The sequence below is a fragment of the Microplitis mediator genome, chromosome 5 (genome assembly GCF_029852145.1).
Source record: "Microplitis mediator isolate UGA2020A chromosome 5, iyMicMedi2.1, whole genome shotgun sequence".
In the NCBI taxonomy this organism is placed as follows: domain Eukaryota; kingdom Metazoa; phylum Arthropoda; class Insecta; order Hymenoptera; family Braconidae; genus Microplitis; species Microplitis mediator.
The window spans coordinates 24,242,481-24,264,481 of NC_079973.1; the positions used below are offsets into that span (position 1 = coordinate 24,242,481).

A 22,001-nucleotide genomic window follows, 5' to 3' on the forward strand; every position below is an offset into this window, starting at 1 on the left:
CACGCACAAATTTGCACACACGCACACATTTTCACACACGCACAAATTTGCACACACGCACACATTTGCACACAAGCACACAATCGAACACACACGCACACATTTGTACACACACGCACACATTTTCACACACGCACAAATTTGCACACACGCACACATTTGCACACACGCACAAATTTGCACACACGCACGAATTTGCACACATGCACACATTTGCACACACGCACACAAACACCTGCACACACCCAAACACACACATGCACGCAAACACACACTCGTACACACACACACACACACACATTGTTCAGCAGTTTAATATAAATTAGTATAAATTTATCTAAGTATTAAAACTCCGGACCGGAGTGAATTGGGAGTGAAATAAAATCCGCGTCACTCCGAGATCACTCCGCTAAAAAAAAACTCCCAATTCACTCCGCATGCGGAGTGATTTTTTTCAAAACTCCGGAACTCCGAGTGGCGGAGTGAATGCGGAGTGAATTCGGATTTAATTTCACTCCGAATTCACTCCGGATTTTTTACAGTGTATATTTCATTTACGTCGAAAATTTTAAAAACAAAAATTTGCCGCCAAAAGTTATTTTGATATTTAAAAAAAATTAAACTGACAACAAGAAATAAAAAAAAATAAAATTAATAATTTAAAAGTTGAATAAAAATCCATAATTAAAAAAATTAATAATATGAAATAACAATAAAATCTAAGTAATGATTAAAATAAAAATAAAATGACCGATTGAGGTGTGCACTTTTTGATTTTCAAACTTTTTTTATTTTTCATCACATAGCAGTGAAATATTTCATAAATTTGTTAATTGCTTATGACAGGTTAAAATATATATTACAATTTTTTAAACTAATACAATCTTAATAATAATAATAATAACTATTATTAATAAATGATACTAATAAATTTATTACTTATAAGCACATAAATATTAAAAATATTGTATCTATAATATAAATATTATCCTTATTACTAAAAATAATTATGATGATTGAAAAGTACACTTTTTACAAGACTAATTCAGTCTAAAAGTAATAACAATATTTATTAAAAATATTTTAACTCTACTTAATACAAACAATTAATTATTATAAAATATAAATAATAAAAAATATTAACAATTATTTAATATTTATTAAAGTAGTTAGTGCGTATAAAATAAAAATAATTGTAATGTAATTATTAGAGATTTAAAAAAAAATTATCGCTATGGTAATTACGTTATTTATTAATTAATCATTACACTAATAAATAATGATGGATTAAATACTGATGTACAATGGCGTCTTATAAAAGACATAAATTAATTCTACTTATGGCAGTGTCAATAATATTTTTTTTTTTTTTAAATTACGGTCTGTTTATATGAAGAAATTAATTTCATTACTTCTTAATCCCGTTATTTTTATTTAATTCTTTTTTATTCATTAACAAAACTATTTTTATAAAAGTATTGTTATGTATTTTTTTTTTTTTTTTTTTTACATGATTTTATTTTTGCTTTTTAGCATCTTTTGGCTTCGCTAAGTCTTATGTCTTATTTATTTCCGGCTATTTATAAATAAATACTCACTTCAATTAATGTCAAATTTATTTAAATATAACGTCATTATATATTTATTATTTTTTTTATCTATTATTCTGTTCGAATTCCAATAAGTCTGATTCCATTGAATTTGAACTTTGAATCTTAATCCTCATCACGAGTTCCTCCCCCCTCCCCCTCGATGCCATATATTTGTATTTTTCTGTATATATAGGGGAGGGAGAGGCAAAATGGGGTACCTTTAAAATTTAATAGAAAAAGTTTGGTTTTATAAAAATTCAAAAATATTTTGTTAATCTAATTGAGCAATATTTTGAATTTATTTTTTACTGTTTTTGTAAAAATATAGTATGGCATGAATTTGAATTTTTTCTTATCGATTTCCAATAAAAGAACTCCCAGTGTCAAATTACTTCAGATGTATTTCAATAATCATGTACCTGGAGATCGGAACGTTTTTCGCGCAACGAAAATGAAAATAATTTATGTAATTTGACTGCTTAAAGGTGACTTAAGAGGTATTTGGAGTTGACTGCAATTTTCAGCTGACATACTAGTATTTATGCGAAACATTTCAGATATCTAGATCCAGTAGATTTTATATTTTTCATTTCGTTTTTTTATTTTCATTCCGCAAAAAACGTTGCCTTCTTCAGGTACATCAATAATCAACTTAAAAATATTTAAAATTTTCATGATTTTGAAATTTAATTAACTTTTAATAATTTTTTAATCTATTACTTTAAACAATAAATAATTTCTCTTTTTTAGGGGATACCCCATTTTGCCCAAAAAAAAAATGAAAATTTTTTCTATTAACTTTAAAAATCATTAAAAAAAAAAATATGAACGTATTTGACTCCCCGAAAATTTAGTACTCCCTCAGGTACTCCCACCCTTTCCATATATTTATACAAATATATATATATATATATCATTCATGTAGACGTAACAGCGCTTACGTGTAATTTACTCTTCAAATACGGAGGGACATTCGATGTGAATTTCCAGAAAATTTCCGGTCCTTCATCGACTAGCTGTCAGACTTAATGGAATTCGACTGTATTTGTGTCATTAAAATTTACGAAAGTACTATTGTCATTAAAGTGACACAGTCTTTGGAAAAGTCCATAAATTTTAAATAACTTAAAATTTTATATAAATAAATAATTATTTATTTTATAAATTAATATTATCATTTTATTGAACAGGACATGAACTTAAATGAATATTATGTAACTCAGCCATATCAGTCCAATCTCTTCTTTCCCCACCAATCATTACGTTTCTTATGCATCCATTGAAATGATCGCGACTCATCAATGTTCCTTTCGGGGCTGATGCTATAAAAAAAGTTAACAAAACTGGTAAATATAAAAAATCGGGAAGGTCATTGTTACTATATATATTTTTCAATTTTTTTTTACCTGGTAATCCACCAATGTACAAAGGACTAGAGGCAGTGGATATAATAAAATGTTCATTGATAGTAGCCGGTAATCCGTATTTCTGATCTAAATCATCGACTTTGAGTGTTAGCTCATCATCATTGTAGACAGCTTGTATTCTGTGCCACCTGTTGTCGCATATCGCATAAGGGCTTGGAAAACTTTGCTCCACATACAGTGGACTTTTGTCACCAAGATCCGCGGACATTATGACTTTTCCATGGTAGAGTTCCAATGACAATGACGGCGACCCACTTGGTGCCGTTATCGACAATAGTACACCCGATAATTCAGATGTCCGAAACTCCAATTGCAGCTCCAACAAAGCACTCAACTCAAAATTTTTCTCTGTAATTTAAAATCCGTTAATATCCTTTCTGAAAATAAACGTTTTAGTAAGGAAAATTTCTTACTGTAAATAGCATAGGCCTCATCTTGGAAGTAGGCTCCGCTTTCAACACTCGGGAAGCATTGGCCGACATTGAAAGGCCTGCTCGTGGATCCAACCATGTCGTAAATATTCCCGTTTACCCTCAAACCTCTGATGCAGCCTTTCAAAGTTTCCAGTTTCCCTACGACTTGGTCGGGGAACGGCGTCCCGCTTTCCGGTAGCCCCCCAATGTACATCATTGTCTCCAGCCCGATTTTCTTCGGGACTTTTATCATTCTCGGTGTCTGTGAGTCAACGACCAGCGTCAACTTTCTCTCGTCGTGATTGATAACAACATGGTGCCAATTTCCATCATTGAACGGACTCTTGAAAACAATTTCTTTTTTCTGTTTACTCTTCATCACCAACGTCAGCTGTCCATCTCGAACAATAACCATCAGATACTGCTTTCTCTTGATCCCCGGCGTAATAAACAACAGGCCGTTGGGATAATAGGTCCTAAAGTCAAACTCAATTATGTATTTTTTCTCCCAGAATTTTTTGAAATTCAAGTACAATTGGGTATGACTGTGAGACTTGTCGCCAAATTTAAGAGCGCCCGGTTCCAAAGAGTAGTAAGGTACCTTCTGACAGCCTTCGGGTTGAGTTGACAGTCCGCGTGACAATGAAGCCGATGGTGTGTAACTCGGGGGATCTTTTCCCATAACCGGGCCAGCTCTGCCCAGCAACGCGTGATCGAAAGCCACAGCATCATCAAATCTTACGATCTCGTCATTGAAAATCGCGTCTTTAATTGCCCCATAAAGCGGTACACTAGAGCCAATCATCTCCGTGTTATTTATCAACGCGGGAAGACCACCGAAAAATAATCCACCGTAATCACGGGCTCTTACCGCCGCGCCAGACGGCAATTTGCCGCTCCCCTGATAAGCATCATCAATTCTCAACTCAATTTCTTTTCGCCGTTTCAAGAATGAAACCGCGTGATATTTTCCGTCATTATAGGTATTGTTGGATTGTAAAACCAGTTCGCCTTTGCCGGCGTTAATTCTTACTTGGACATGTCCCTCGACAATGGCCACTGAGTAATAAATATTTTTATTAACATCTTCGTTATCATTGATGTTATTGAAACGATCTTCTTGACCCTGGAATGTTGACAGCAACAATGCGGCGTCTGTCTGCATCGTACGGAACGAAAAACTAACCGACGAATGAATTTTTTTCAACGGCCACGAGCGATGCTCTAGATAACCGTCGCCATAGAAACCAACAATTTTAAGCGGTTTGTTACCGCAAGTCGGCTCCACGCCGTAGTACTGCTCGGCCATTGGGTCGTATCCGTCTTGGATGTTGATGTTTGCCATGCAGCCCAAAAATGATACTTCCCGCGGTAACAACAGCTGAGATGGAGTACGGAAACTCGGTGGCACACCGCCGATATAGTATTTCGCCTGTGACAAATCCGGAATGTCGTCTTTCTTTGGCTGAGGTGTCGGTGCGCCGATTCGTTTGTCATTATCGCCGTCGCCTAAACTCAAGCTGCATTTCTCAATATTCTTGCGCGGCTGATACTGACGGAACGCGTCGACTTTTGTCCAGTTGCCGTTATTGTAACGGTAGGAAGATGACATTTCCATAGATATATTACTGCCGTAGCCGATTTGCAGAATAACGCGACCCTCGCGTAAAAATATCATTATGAATTGTTCGGTTGTTGGGTTTACTGTCAAAAATAGCAGAGCGTTTTCGTCGTAAGTACGGAAATTAAGCGATACGCCGAATGTATACTTGCTGTAGGGCCCTGAAGATACGCGGTTGCGTACAGCGTAACCTTCGCCATTGAAACTATAAGCGATATCATCGCGTACGTTTTCGATTCCCTCTACGCAGGCTTTGCAAGCTTTGTCTGGTGCAGTTGTTATGAAGTTCCACAGACCAAGTGGTTTGCCGTCAAGAATAACTTGATGCAGACATCCAGGCAGCCCGTTTGTTAACAGTAATTCTGCGGAATGTCTTTGGAATCCTGGTGGAATGCCGCCAAGCCATACCCGGTCGCTCGAGCCGACATCCAACCGCCCGAATTCGGGATTTGTTGAATTAATAACTGGCAAATATTTTCCAGTTGTTGAAATTTGCTTGCGCACATTTAGTTTACCGGTATGACGCACACGATCTGCTTCAACGCGGTACCAGTTATTGTCATCCTGCGGGTCTCCGCTTTCTAAAATTTCGGGATGAACTAAAACTCCCGTGTCACCGCCGACGTTCCATAAAAATCTCACTTTGCTGTCATATAATTCAACGGCTATGAAATCATCGTTTTGAGAGCTGGGTAAATAAAATAGCAGACCGTCTTTACGATGATGCGTCACCGCAAATGTTATGACTATCGAGGTGGTGGTCGACGGCTGAAGATTTGTGGGACGATATGACCGCGTGCATTTTTTGTTTTCCGCGGGCTTCAGAGATATTCTAATACCATCAGCAGTATTTCGCGCTTCTGTTATCTTTGATTTTAATTCTTTGAGTTTGTTAGCGAGTGTTGTGTTCCATTTATTGAATTCATGCTGACGTTTCGTGGAAGCGTGACTTAGACTTATTAACTTGGCGTCAGCTTTCTTAATATTACTCTGCGCTTCAGTTAATTTTTCACTGGCCAGACTTATTTTTGAATCACCTTCGCGCTTCAGTTCGTGCAGCTGCGGGTACAAATCATTTGCCAGACCTTCTTTGTAATCGTTTATCAATTTTTCCGACTCACTTATTGTCTCAATTAGTTTTTTATGGTCTGTTTTTATTTCCACTAGTCGCTCCTGGAGTTTGCTGCTCTCGCTCTGTAGCTCGCGTAGTTTTATATTTATTTGATTATCTTTAATCCCAGTGGTGTTCAATGAGTCTTTTATGTCCACCACGATTTGTTTTTGCGAATCCAGGCGATTCTTTGACAGTCCCAGTGACCCGCGCAGTTCCTGGGCTTTTTCTAATTGAGCCGCCGATTTTTCCGACATTTCCGCAGCGCTGTCTAGTAGCGACTTTCCACGCGGACCTTCCGGAAATACCTGAACAAATATTTATTATTTAAAGTAAATAATTATTTATTTAAAATTCAATAGAAAATTTAAATCAAGACTTACTTTGTAATACACGTCCCAGGCAGCATCTTTAGCGGAACTCGCTGATATTTTAGCGGCTGATAAATAATCAAGTATATTTTTGTACGCTTGACTTGCTTTAAGTGGATTCGCTGCATCATTGCGCGTTCTGTCAAATAATCTGTCAAAAAAATAATTAAAAATTTTAAAATAAATTAGCTGGTTAATTGATATTATTAATGAGAAAAAAGTCTACTTACGCAACATACTGGTCAACATAATCAGATAAATTTCGCGCATGCTCAGCAGCTTTAGCGACATACTTTTCTTCGTATTCATAATTCAAACGATACAATATTTCTTCCTTGATATCCAATTTTTCCGACCAATGGTCCAACTTTTTTTTCAACTCCGGAAAATCCTAAAAAAAATTATTAATTTGCTTTAAATTATAATTACTAAAGAAAAAAAATAAAATGAAATGAAAAATTACTTGAAAATTATTTTGACTGTCGATAATAAAACCGTTTGCTTCTTCATTTAATTTGCTGCCATCATCAATTAATTCTGCGATATCTTTATCAATGATGACAGTATTGTCATTTTGATTTTTGATAATACTATAATTTTTATTTACATCTCTGTATAAATTATCGTACATAAAAAGTTTGTCCATCACGTCATTGACTTTGAAATTCAGGTCATCTATTTTTTTGAAGTATTTGGTAACGTTGTTTTTAAAATAATTCAAAGGTTTGGTTGCCTCCAAATGTGAGTTTAGTTCGTCTATATAATTTTTTGATTCGTCGTTTATTTTTTCGCACTCTCTCAGTTTGGGTGAAAAGTCAATATTTCGTAAGTAATTCAACAGCAATTCCGCCTCATTAAGTGCATTTTTTATTTCAACTGTCTTCAAATTATCGCCGTAATTATTAAGCTGCATTGTTGTTGCTTCCAGTAAGTCACGTAAATTTTTTATCTCAACATTGCCGCTAAATATATTATTTTTGACGTCCTCACATTTGGGTTTTAAATCCCACGATTTAGTACTGACGTTAACAAAATTTCTAAATAATAATTCAACTTTTTCCATCATATTTTTATATTCTAACCATGGAATATTATTCATACGTTGTTTCAATAATTTTTTATTGTTTATTGCATTGAATAATTCAGTTGTATTTGTATCAATAAACGTCAGTTCGACCCATGGCGGTGGTATGTAACCATTGGAGATGTGGGTTGTTTCAGCTATCAATTGATCAGATAGTGATGATATGTCATTCAATAATATTCCTGTACAATTGTCATTACATGCTGCAGAAAAAAAAATAATAAAGATAAATAAATAAATATTTCCAATTTTAATTTTTAACTTCTTAAGAAAATTAAAAATTTTTTAAAAATTGGGACTTTATTATTTTTTTCGGTGGAAAGAAGAATAAATTTTGACAGAAATGATAATTTTTTTTCTTGTGTCATTAAAATTATAAGAATAAATTTTCCACCAAACGTTGCAATAATTTTTCATATCAAACTGTCAAATAATGAAATAATTTTTGAAAAATTTTGATGATTTTAATTAAAACAATTTTGGAAAAAAATGGTCATAGTCATGGACTTAAAGTCCGCGAATTTTCTATTTTAAAGCTTTCAATTTATAGCTTAAGTTGTATCCCGGCTAGAATTTATCACAAGGACTAGAGCAGGATCGCCCGATAAGAATCTAACGCAGATGACCCATGAATCCTTATTTCCTTATAAATTATTCAAGAAAAATATAAAATTGCGAAGAAGAAAGATAAGAAAATTTTAATTAGATCCGGATTATGATCTGCTGGGCTCGAACCCGCATCCTTTCGATTCTCAATAATTGATCCGAGTATTGGCAGTTCCCAAATAAAATTAACAGAGTGGATAATAAATAAATAGTGAAAGGATAAAAAAAATGAAATGATAATAATTATTGGTACATACACGTGCAGATATTATCAATGAAAACATGACGAGAGGCAGTACACTGGGAACAATCTCTCCCAGTAGATCCAGGCCTGCAGTTACATTGTCCCGTTTGTTCGTCGCATTCATCACTGGCACTTCCCGCTGGGTTGCAGTTACACGGGCTACAAACTCCACCAGGTATATCAGGGTATCCATAATACCCATATGAACATTTTTCACATCTAACACCACTGTATCCTGTAACATTTATTCCCATCTTGCAATATATTTATCATTCATTTTTAACTCAACTTTACTTCATACTCAATAAAAATCACTACATGCTGAATAAATAAGCTTACAAATAATAAAATATATATATATAATATATATATATATAATGTTTACCTGGCTTACAATGACACACAGCTTCTTCATTTTTACGTATTTTGCAACCAATCGCAAATCTTTTATCCGTATGTGGACATGGGCATGGTTTGCATCCATCGTAATCGGGATTTCCGTAGAAACTTTCTTCGCATGTTTCACAGAATTCTCCTGCCGTATTATCGCGACAATTCTGTTAAAAAAAATAGTTTATTTGCAGAGAGAAGAGTAAAAATTTTAAATACCCTACAGCGGAACTATTAAACTTTTTATTAATTCATCTCGCGACAGAGCAGCGGAAAAAAATGTTTTTCTCTATTATAAAGTTATTTAAGTAGACGACTCTATTCTTTGTTCAAGAAAGCTCGTGATAAAGAGCTTGGCGATTTAAAAAAAAATAAATATACTAATAAACTTACCAGACAATAACCGGTCTCGATATCACATATGTCAGATCTGCCACTGCATTGACAACGTTTGGCTTGGCCTATTAATTCGATAACACTTGTCGATGTAGTTGTAGTTAAATTGCTATTGTGCCAACGGTAATAACCGATACTTGGATCCTGACACGATGTATTGTTGTACTCGGCAGGACATTTACAAACTTCAACGCCTATTGCCAGTGACGAGGAGTGCGTAGGTGTCAGTACAGCAGCATCCATTGATGCTTCTAGTAATCTATATTCAAATATATATTTATTTATTAGTACACTGCAAAAAGTCGGGAGTGAATTCGGAGCGAATAAGGATTTAATTTTTATCCGAATTCTCTCCGTCACTCGAAGTTTCATCCGATTCACACACTCCGGATTTACTCCGCGTTTACTCCGAAAATTTTTTCTAGTGTAAATATTTACATAGAGAAAGTTATTTTATTATAAATAAAATAAATTCAAATTTTTAATTTTTCCCGCGTAAATTTAAATATCAGTTTAATTTATTTATTTACTACCCACATGAAAAATTTTTATATGTGAAAAAACATATGAATATTATAAGGTGATATATTGCACAATATATCAAATAATATTTATATTTTTGCCGTATTAATATATGATAATATATTGAAAAAAAAAATATATTGCTACAGTACATTAATTATATATTTATTAATATACAGTATGATGTATATTTTTTATATAAGTTTTCCAGTATATTGCAAAATATATGGTACTATACATATTTTTTCGTACTATGGTATGTTACAAAATAAAAACCATGCATTTTAGTTTGTAATTTTCATTTCTATGCTATCGGGCAGCTTCTCAAAAAATATAGGTATATAAAGACTATAATTTTCAATATATCGAGGAAAACATAATTTTTAATATATTGGAAAAATATAACTTCAATATACTGCAAACCATAAATTTAAACATATAAGTTCTTCCATGTAAGATCAATTATATACAGACAATATATCACTAATTACATGAGTCAAAATATATACAAATTTTATTATATTATACTTTATAAATTACATATATACCATCCATATATGACAAAAATATATTGAGCATTATATGAGATAATATGTAGAGAAATATAAAACATTATTTAAAAAGAAATATATCATTAAAAAAATATAATCCAATATATGTAAAAAACATATATTCATAAATATATATATTTTTACCGCCATATATGTATCACATATTCACCATATATATTTTGATATATTTTTAACAATATATAGCTTTTCCATGCGGGTATTTTTTCTTTTTTAGGAATAATATTTATTTAAATTTAAATATAAATAAAATACTTACATCGCTTTTTCGAAATCTGAATTATCAGAAGCTTTTACTAATATCGACTGTACATTTTGTAGCGCTACCATTAATACTTCTCGTGATACTTTATAATCAGGTCTATTTTGTAGTTGCCACAGTGACTCGTGCAATCTTTAATTTCAATATTCAAAATTTGATACCCAGTAATTTTATATAATTTTCAATTCAAATAAAAAAAAAATAATTACCGTATTTTGTAATAATCATCAGTCAATTTTAAAGGTTGATAATATTCTAGTACAATTTTATTGTTCCCCTGAATTTGTACCAGCGGATAGCGCAGACTAGATCTCAGTGGTATGCCAGCTTCGGTAAATAATTTAAGTTTCAAGTAACCGCCATATGAAACAATCTGTTGTATTTATCGAAACAATATTAATAATAATGATTTATCGAGTGGCGGGTGTAAAAAAATTTCCAGATGAATGAATAAATAAACAAACTTACTTTGTCACCAAGAAAGGATTGAGGTAACTGCCAGTAGAGCGGATAATTGTAATAAAGATTAGCCGGTAATGTTACGTCACCAGAAGTACCAGGTATAATCGATAGACCGTTCGTGATATTTAGACCACCATTCAAGGCTGGTAGGACCACTGAGTATCCAAAGTTGGCAACCTGATACATTATACATTTAATATATTTATATAAAAATCATATTAATCATTTAAATAATCTGACTTGATGGTTCGGCTGGAGGTTTAATATAAAAAATGGGAAAGGAATGGGATATAAAATGATAATTAATACCATGACTAGGGCGATTTGACTGTTGGATCAGTGAAAATAAAAGGGAATAGCTGTAGTTATGGAGAGAAGTAGACTAAAGAGTGTGGCCTTGTTGGATAGTATGTTAAATCACTTACGATGACATCATTGACAGAATCATCAATGCGAAGTGTCCGTGAGTGGGTGATGTGCCGGGAGCCCCAGCTAAGACTCGCCTGTTGACACTTTGACGTTCTTCCGAAGCAGAAACATTCTGTACAGCCTTCATTGTTGTCTTTGGATAAACCGAACGTACCTTCTACGCATTTATTACACTGCCTTCCGTGAACATTTTTCTGTTTAAAATATAAAATGTTAATTTATGGGCACAGTGAAAAAATCGGGAGTGAATTCGAAGTGCTTATGGATTTTATTTAAATTCGAATTCACTCCGTCACTCGGAGTTATGCACTCAGAAAATTAAATAATAGAAACTACCATATAGTTATGGTAAAATTTCTAACGTCAATCCGATAGTAGTGAATATTATCTAGATAATTGTATAAATCATCTAGATTGTAATATTTACCATATTTATGATAATTGTTACAATCCTGTATGTTAACTAGAGTTAATTATTATTTTTATTCTGTTATATTTATAATCCAGATGGTAACAGTTACCATCCTGATAGTAACTGTTGCGAAATTTATTGCAGAAGTTATCATCCAATAATTATTAATTCTATTCAAAAAAATTATAACACTATTTATGATCCAAAAGTTAACAGACAATTGGAAATTTTCAATTTTTTTTTAACCGGAGAATTAGAAAAAAAAAAAAAAATAAAAATATGCACATGGAGAAAATTTAAGAAACTATAGGTGCAATTTTTTCAAATATTTTTTTTTTAATGATTTATTGTTTGAAAAAAATCCAAAAATTATCAGATGTCGGCCAACTTCCGTTTCATAACTATTTTCCATTAAAAAACGTTCCAATCATTCTAGATGATTGGAATTAAAAATTTAGCATAATAAACACAATTACTTAATTTTCTGAGTGTGAAGTTTTTTAAAAAATCACTCCGCATACGGAGTTGGTTTTTTTGGCGAAGTAATCTGGATTTTATTTAAATCCGGATTTACTCCGATTCGGAGTTTAAATGTTAAAATAAACTCTTCTTTGGAGTGAATTTAACTCCGAAGGGATTAAATAAATAAACAGTCATCCGCTCCCCATTCACTCCGCTAATTTTTTACAGTATAGATAACATATTATTTAATATAATTATGCAATGATTTAAATTTAATAACCTTGCATGGACACTGTCCATTACGATCGCAATGACAGAGACCCTCAGGACATTGTAGAGTACCTCCTTCGTTGCAATTACACGGTTTACATTTTGGGTAACCGTAATAACCGGGTGCGCAACGATCGCAGCGTAGCCCATCGAACCCAACGCGACACGGACATTGTCCAGTTGGATCGCATTGAGATTTAGTGGATCCAGGCGAACAGGCACAAGGTTTACAGCCTACACCTGGTACCAGATCATAAGAGTCAGGTCTGCACCGGTCGCAGTGCTCGCCCCAGGTCAGACGTGGGCACGCACAGCGACCTGTGTCTGGATCACAAATGTGGCCTGCTTTTGAGCATGGGTCGCAAACTAAAAATTTATTTCATTAGTTTCGTAAATAATTGGGTGAAAAAATAATTTTTATTGTAAAAATAATTATTATTTATTTACTTTGACAGCCGTTTTCAGAGAAGCCATAGTATCCTGGTAAACAATTATCGCAATATTTACCACCGATTCCGGGACGACAGTAACAATGCCCTGTATTGTGATCACATGTTATATTAAATGATCCTATTGTATTGCAATCACATGCTGTACATCCTGTTCCAGTTAATAAACCCCAGTGTCCTGTCTAAAAAGTTTAAAAACATAAACCATTATTTTAGATGGGATTTGAGTTTTTTATTTTTAGAAATTTGTTATTTATTCTGCAGACTTTGTACAAAGTAATGACGATAAATATGTTCTGTACAATGCAAAACAGTGATACCGATGTATTATAAATTTTTTTTTTATCTATAGAGCCTGGGAATAATAAATTACGATATGAATTTAATGATTCGCTGATAGACACTCGAACATCTGGTTCTCATCTAAAATTTTTTTTAAAACTAAAATTCTGTAGTAAATAAATCGAAATAAGAAAAAATTATTTGGTTAAAATTTTTACTGACTAACAAAAAGTTTAGGGAATCGAAGCTGAAATTATTGTCAGGAGAAGTCTACGGTTTTCGTGGCCCCACTAAATTATCGCGAATTCTTGTAGAACTCGACGAAATAAGACTTTTTTTAAAATAGCTATAACTTCTTCAAAAATGGACTAATTCAGATGTTTATATTTTAAAAATTTTCTTCTTTAAACGCATTTTCCGGAAAAAAATACAAAAAAATTGAAGATATTAAAATCTATGAAATATTTCACTTTTTTGAAAAAATCGCATTTTTCTCGAAATCGGATTTTTCTCAAAAACTAAGCGAGATATCGAAAAATTTTATTCTTTAAGAAAGTCTTATATCGTCGAGTTCTACAAGGATTCGTGGTCATTTAGCGGCGCCACAGAAACCGTACACAGAAAAAAAAGATTTCTCAGTGCAAGAAATTTTTATTTGTCCCAAAAAAATTTTTACTTGTCTCAAGAAATTTTTTGAATTATAAATTGAAAACTTAAAATTTCTTGGAGCGAGAATAAATTTTTTTAGAGCAAGAAAAAATTTTTTCTTGTCTCAAGAAAATTTTTGTTTTCAATTTATAATACAAAAAATTTCTTGCGCCAAGAAATTATTTTTTTCTGTGTAGAATCCCCTAATAATGTTATATTTTTGAATTTTGGTGTACAAAAGTATATGAGAAAAAAAATTTTTGGTTTACGGTCTAATAAAAATGTCGAATTTTAGTCTCTATAGACGTAATTACTTTTTTTTTTTGAAGATGTAGGAAATTTGTAAAATATTCAATTAAAATAAAATTCAATTTTTTCAAATAAATAAATTTTTTTTTTACCTCACATTGATGACACTGTCGTCCAATAACATTCGGCTTGCATATACATTGTCCAGTCACGATATCACATCCCGTAGATACAGAGCCAATCATATTACACCGACATCCTAAAAAAATTCATAAAAAAAAATCAAGTAACAAAAAAAAAATTTATGTTGTATCATCATCTCAATATTCTCATTTGAATTCAGACACGCCTGGCACTTGGCTCTTATATATATATTACAATTAACGTTTAACGATCACAACATACATATATATACATACATATACATTGTGTATAAAGTATTGTATGCAAATGAACCAGACGACAAAGAGACAAAGCCCTGCCGTGAATCAATTGATAAACCCATTTATTTACAAACATATCGTGTGTCCATACAAAGGTGCAGAGTAGTTTAATTATCGACACGATTAACAGGTGTCGTTTTTCTAATGCACATCAATAAAGCCTCTTAACAACATCAACACTACGATGTACACTTGTAACTCGCACATGTACTCATAAATTTACATCTCAGTTAGATTATTTTTTTTTTTTTTTTATATTAATTTAAATGTTACACACAAAAAAAGGAATTCTTGGGTCAAGAAGAAAATCGTTTCCAAAAATAAATTCTTAAATTAAAATATCCTCTTTTCTTGTTTGAAAAAATTTTCTCTTGGTAAAAAAATTTTTTTTTTTTAATTAGAGTATATAAAGCTCTTCAATAAAGAAATTCAATTTTGATTTAAAAATATAAATTTTTGCTTTAAATGTTTTTAGTTTCTCCGAACAAGAAAACAACTTGGTTGGCTCAAGAAAATTTAGCTCTTGGTTTTAGAAGATACCAACTCATTCTAAAAACATCGTTCTCTCGAATGTAGTCGATATCGATTCATTTCGATACATCGAGTTTTTAAACGGAGGCACATTTAACTTACTCCAAGTAAAAATTAATTTATTTAAAGATTTGATAACATTTAGTTCAAAATAAATGTAGACTTCATCTTAGAACGATTAATTTTAGATTTAAAAAATAAAAAACTCATTTTAAAACTAAATTATACATCAATGTAAATAAAAAATACTTTTATTTTAAAATATAATAAATAAGTTCAATTTCAAATTAATTGTTTTTATTAAAAATTCAATTCTCAGAATATATACAATTAATTATCAAAATAAATTTTGATTCTTTATTACAATAAGAAATTTTTTTTGTTTATGAAAATAAATTAAAGGTTGTTATTTATCCTGGCTTCATTGACACTATGAACTGCATGATACCACACTAAAAAAGAAACAATTTTATATGAACTTAGGATTAGAAATGAAAACAAACTTGATTATCTGATATATGATTAAAAACAGCATAAATAAAAATTAACTTACTTTTTTCGCGATTGAAACGACACCCTTTAACTTAACTTAAATCAGGAAATAACACCAGATATAATGACTAATAACTACAATAACTCACATTTTTACCGAGCACTTCAATTCAAAACAATTTATGTATATGAATTAGTTAATTGTATAATTAATAAACTAATACTATTAGAATATTGGTGTGTAATATATAATTGCACATATACGGCGCCAGCGCTGAACAGACTCGTTTCATTTTTTTGGGATCTTCGGGCGTCTACGTGTATACACAAAGTAGTGTCCGAAGTAGAGAAGCTGCATAGACCCGAGTGCTCCTGATATCCGAATGCTGCTATGGAAAAAAACCAAGAGCTTGATTTTCTTGACTTGAATTTTTTTTATTTTTGTTTCAAGCAATAGCCACTAGTTGGTTTAAGAAATCTGACTCCTTACGTAGAGAAGTTAAATTTCATAGAATAAAATATTCAATATACATGAATGAAGAAATTCAAAATATTAATTCAAAAAACAATTCACTTTCTTAAAATATTTTTTCTTTTTGAACTAAAATCATATATTTTTAACTTAAAACTTTAACCCACTTGGGTCGAAAAAATAACTTTTTGAATCAAAATAATCAAAATTAAGAGAAAATTTTCTTCAACCAAGATTTATTCCATTTTCCTAAATATTCTCTTGACTCAAGATAATTCTCTTTGAACCAAGATAACCTTTCGGTCAGTGTACCATTACACAGTCGACTATTAAACTGATGTAAGCAAATATTAAGTCTTGAGTGTAATGTAAACCTAGACATGACTTTATTATATTCCGTCAAGACTAGACATTTTGACAAGTTGACACTTTGGGTAGTATTTTATTAAATCTAATCTTAATAACCAGCAATTTAACAGTCAAGTGTCATCTGATATAATATGAGACATTATTTTAAATATTTTACTTGGCTTAAATAATATGTAGTCTGAGTATATCTATTGCATAATTTGTATTGTTAAAAATAATAATAATAATAATTGATATTGTTATTTATTTATTTATTTATTTGCATTATATGAGATAGAATGCGAAGGGATAATGAGAAACGCCCTTATAAGCCTGTAATTTTGTCGTTTATAAATGAAAAGTTGGTAGTATATCTATGTAGAGGAATATATGTGGATGTATATAGAGGAGCAATCTGGAGGAACGCTTGCGATTAACCATTTTGAAGGTAGCATTACGCAGTAAGTGATACCTGACTGCTTTTCGATTTATTGATCGATAAATTGTAAGCTATTACAAGGAGAAGAGAGTTGAGACTCTCGAGCTAAGATCATCTTACAGCATTAATTCCCCAAGCTTTTAATTCAACATTTATCAGATATTAATAATAACTTTAGTTGAAAAAAATGGAAAAAATTATTTTACAATTTTCTTATGATTTTCACTAGATCTATTATTATTTGATTTTTTTTTTATTTTTAATTACACGTACGGTGAGCGTAAAAAAAATTATAAAGTGAATTACATGACTGAAAAATTTATTTCACTTGAAAAAATTAATTTTTCTCTGAAGGACTTTTTTTTTTACTTATTTTTTCGCGTTTTTTTCAACTGGTGTACATTTGAGTAATGACGTAAAAAAAAAGTTAATGGATAAAAAAAATGACAGTTTGTCAAGCGAATATCCGTTCAAATTTAAGCATGGAGAGACTGCATCCTTTATTAATTTGAAGTTTTGTTGAATAATTAAAATTTTAACGAAAAATAAAAATGAAATGAAATTATAAATTAAAAATGTGTAATGATTTTTCGATAAAAGTACACCCGTCATAATAATGACTCACCGTGTGTGTAATTCAATGACAAATGACTCTTTGATACTACACATATTGCGATGCCTGAGATAAGAATGATCTGCAAGCAATTATTCATACTAGTTAACGTACTGTAAATTATTTTATGGAATTTAAATTTTTATTTATAATTTTTTAAAGTAAGCGATATATATGTTCAGCTCGTTTATGTGTAACATAATTAATTATGTTACTTGTTTTTTTAAATCTATGCTACATAGTAATATTTATTTTAAATTTAATTTCAATACATAACTAATGAGTTCATAAACGGGCTCTTGACGACTTGACTGTTTCAAATCTGTAACTATGTAAGTAGTATCGTGTGAGGCTGATTTATAATTTATAACTATAACTAGTGTATGTACTACATACTAAATAGATTGAAAGAGTCGAGAGCAGAGACGAACAGTCGAGTATTCACGTGTGCCACGATGCGAGAAATTAAAAGCTCCTGAGGCCGAATAACTCTGCAAATCGAGTATAAATATGTAATCCATTTACGTCGTCGCTTACTGAGCTATCTAATTTAACTTACATTCAATTTTATTTTCTAAAAAATTTAATGATAAATAGTTATAGTAGAAACACCAATAGTTTTTCTATGTGCCTCGATTGAATTTTTGAGTCTTTGGAGACATCAGACAAGTCGTTTGGAAAAACGCTAGCTCATAAAACAACTTTAGTGAGGTTTTGCGGGATCAAATTAGGGTGAATTACATACAAATTTTGTTTCTCATTTGACCCTCAATGCAGTAGTTATCGGACAAAATACCATAGTCAGTATGAGGTTCATTAGTTTGAAATGAGGGTCAGTATGAGGTTTATAAGTTTGAAATTAGGTTTAGTTTAGTCGCATGAGGTTTTTGAGTATGAAATGAGGGTCAGTAAACTTTATTGAGGGCGAGATGAGACTCACTTTCCTCTTTTGAGAATGAAATGAGGGCCAAAACCCAAAAATAGTGTGAAATAAGGGCTAAAATTTCGACGTGGGAGAAGCCAGTGGGTCCTGATTTTTTTAGACACCGATCCTGACTAAAATCACGACCTTGATATCTACTCTCTTAGAACGAATCAGTGAAAAGTACTTCAATCAGTGAATATTTACTGCATAAATAGTCCCAAGTATATCACTGATTGAATTAGTGATATACTTGGGACTGATTTGCAGTGCAAATTCACTGATTTGTGGTATTTTTCACTGATTCATTTTAGGAGAGTACTAATAGTAGAAACACGAAAATTTTCAGGCTGCCTAAAAAATTCAAAATACCTCAAGAGTTTTTAAGATTATTTACAAATTTTAAACCGGGAACTTGAAAGAAAATTCAAATTTTTTTTTTTTAAATTTCAAAAAAATTTGAAAGAATGTAAAATTATTGTGATATTTCAGATAATTTTAAATTGTCAGTAACTTTTCAGAAAATTCTGAGAAAATAATTTGTAAAAAAAAAAAATACTACTGTCAAAACACAAGTAATAATAATGATATTTTTAATGATTGACAAATCAAGAATTGAAAATAAAAAAAATAATTTCGAATTAAGTTTAATTCATATAAATGAAAGTATAAAAAATCTGTTATTATCAATTAAATATAATAATTTGAGTGACATTTAAAATTGTTTCGTTATTTAAGAATCTCGCGGTTAATTGACAATTCTAAGAAATAACGTGACCATGTTTATTATATCAATTTTATTCTTTCCCATCTGCAACAATATCTTAATTATCAATTGCTCTTTTCGATTAGTCGATAAAAATATAAACTAAATAAAATAAAATGAAAAATTTATTAAATAAATAAATTTTAAATTCTGCGATAAAGTTTATAAATTAATTTACCGATCTAAATTTAAAAACTAAACGATTATAGTAAAAGGCGTAATCGTGAATGGATATTGTAATCAGTGACGATGCTGAATAAGAGCCGGATGAGTGTACCGGTGTGTCGCCACTTAAGTAAGCCCGAGAAATAAAGACAGAGTAGAGGGAAAAGTTTGAGATTGGTACCAGCAATTCTCATCATCGCGACGCGTTATCTTTACGGTGCAAAACGACTGAGAGTACTTTCGTGGAATGAGACGTGAAGTAAACGATCAACTCTATATACAGACGTAAGAGTATGTAGTATCTATAGTATCATGTGGTGAACAGCAATTTTAATTTTTGATATATTAAGTTAAGTTGGTGTGTGTGGATAAGCATATAAACGAGACGCACCCTCGGGATGTAGATGGACAGAATGCTCTTTATTCTTGTGTTACAACTTTTAAAGATAACTACATACATTAAAACACTTTGTCTATTTAAAATTTTTATTATTTTTCACTACTCAATTTTTTTTTCTAAATTTTGCTGCCCATATACTGTAGATGTATATATAGGGGAAGGGGAAGGGGGAGAAATGGGCCCCTTAAGAAAAAACTTTTCCAATCCTCAGTTTTTTAACTTCCCGGCATCCAAAAGTATTTTCGAGCTCGAAGACAAGAGTTTTTCAGTTTGTTCCACTTTTTTTCCTTCAGCTGAATTTTTGGTGTTAATTTGCTGTGTCCATAAAATAAAAAAATCCTGAAAAGTTGGGTAAAACGGGTCCCCAACAAAACTCAATGTATGTTTTTCGCTCGTTGTATGTTTTGAAACTTTTTGCTGTGTATTTAGTATAAAAAAGCGTTGATAGTGAAGATTTGGACCTTAAAAAAACTTAATTCAGTTTTCTGTTGAATTACTATTCGATCATTTCTGTTACAAAAATTTTAGGAATGCGTTTGGCTAAAAAATATTCGTAGGTTTTCAAAGTCTAGGCAGCCCATTTTACCCCCCTCCCTCCCAAAACTTTTCATGTTAAAAATTTTGGAGGGACCATTTTGCCTCAGTGGCCCATTTTGCCCTCCCCCTACCCCTACTGTAAATAATTTGCGGAGTAAACGCGGATTACATTCGGAGTGAATGTGAAGCGGATGACTGTTTATTTATTTAATCCCCTCGGAGTAAAACTCACCCCTAAAAGGAGATTATTTTAATATTACAACTCTGAATTGGAGTGAATGCGGATTTAAATAAAATCCAGATCACTCCGAAATCGTACGCGGAGTGAATTTTTTTAAAACTCCAAAACTCCGAGTGATTTTAGATTCAAATAAAATCTGCATCTACTATATATGTATACATGATACATTTATTCTTCGTATATATATTTCCGTGTGGGTTAAATTAAAAAAAAAAAAAAATAGAAAGCAATTACTAAGCTAAAATTTTTGTAAAAATGAATATTTATCATTACATAAAATAACCCTCGTATATTTTATTAACGATCGGGATGAAAAATTACAACAATAATGATGTTGAACCAGTGGCGGGTACCTAATTGGTGCCTGATTTATGAGCTCTTGAATCCACTGGTTCTGTCGTCAACGTCTTGTTCATGATCACCGTCTCAATATATTTAACATTTTTATTTTTATTATAATTCAACCAACAAAAAAAAAGAAAACTTTTTTTTACTTGTACTTAATAACGATTATTTTTATGTCGCGTGTACTAACATCGTGGGACGTAAAAAACGCCATGGTGAATTCCATTGCAAGTTGTATTTATTTTGCCACGAGCCGAGAAGTTAATTCGTATGGATACAAGTATAAAAATATATGTATATATAAGAAAAGAATAATAAAAACAAGTACTATGTATACATTGCCAGTGGCTATTTAGCTTTTACATGTGCTGGGGAATCGGTAGCCTGGTCTTGTGGATTAAAGACCGGCGATAAGAACCCTCAAGGAGCCGGTAACCACTCGATCTCCAACTTCTGCTTTGGCTTCCTCTCATCTCTGTATATGTATCTCGTTATATATCTTTTAAATGTTTATAAATTCTTTGCTTGATCGTCTACACACACCCGAGTGCCAATGGTAGTGGTAATAGTGAGTCTAGACTTATTTATTTATAAAAATTTTTAACACTTGTATTTATTTTATAAATTCGTGTATTTTTTTTACACGTACTAACATACTCACTTTGTCATTTTGACACAAGTGGTTGAGAAAAAGTCTATGTCTTGGAGATTAAAATAATATTTAAACAAGTAAAAGCTCGTGTTATCCCTCGAGAGCTGTAACGAGTTCATGTAAAACGATCATCGTCATGTAAGTTACATCAATTCCATCAGCTCTGATATTTCGAAGCGCGTTTATAGTTATGGCTTACAGACATACTCAATTCCACTATCACGTTTATTTTATTTAGATGATATAAATATTTAACTGCTATCTTCTCCTTTTTATTTGCAAAATTAAATGCTTTTACTTAAGGGTAATTTCATACACTGTAAAAAATTCGCGGATTAAATCCGAAGTGGATGCGGAGTGGATG

The 22,001-nt window shown here is 31.6% G+C and overlaps 1 protein-coding gene across 1 annotated transcript in view; it reads right to left on the reverse strand.

The window, feature by feature from the left end:
* Nucleotides 1-1,488: 1,488 nt before the first annotated feature.
* The window catches only part of LOC130667411 (laminin subunit alpha-1), a 113,196-nt gene continuing 92,683 nt past the window's right edge, over nucleotides 1,489-22,001 (reverse strand). Inside the window, exons 13-28 of the mRNA XM_057468960.1 lie at nucleotides 14,424-14,530; nucleotides 13,091-13,274; nucleotides 12,654-13,009; nucleotides 11,496-11,693; nucleotides 11,077-11,247; nucleotides 10,818-10,981; nucleotides 10,606-10,740; nucleotides 9,253-9,514; nucleotides 8,855-9,026; nucleotides 8,483-8,704; nucleotides 6,999-7,822; nucleotides 6,766-6,926; nucleotides 6,548-6,686; nucleotides 3,433-6,472; nucleotides 2,999-3,367; nucleotides 1,489-2,914 (exon numbers count right to left, since the gene is read on the reverse strand). Of these exons, the coding sequence (XP_057324943.1) occupies nucleotides 2,772-2,914; nucleotides 2,999-3,367; nucleotides 3,433-6,472; nucleotides 6,548-6,686; nucleotides 6,766-6,926; nucleotides 6,999-7,822; nucleotides 8,483-8,704; nucleotides 8,855-9,026; nucleotides 9,253-9,514; nucleotides 10,606-10,740; nucleotides 10,818-10,981; nucleotides 11,077-11,247; nucleotides 11,496-11,693; nucleotides 12,654-13,009; nucleotides 13,091-13,274; nucleotides 14,424-14,530 (6,647 nt within the window). The 3' untranslated portion in view covers nucleotides 1,489-2,771. The remainder of the gene's footprint in view (nucleotides 2,915-2,998; nucleotides 3,368-3,432; nucleotides 6,473-6,547; nucleotides 6,687-6,765; nucleotides 6,927-6,998; nucleotides 7,823-8,482; nucleotides 8,705-8,854; nucleotides 9,027-9,252; nucleotides 9,515-10,605; nucleotides 10,741-10,817; nucleotides 10,982-11,076; nucleotides 11,248-11,495; nucleotides 11,694-12,653; nucleotides 13,010-13,090; nucleotides 13,275-14,423; nucleotides 14,531-22,001) is intronic.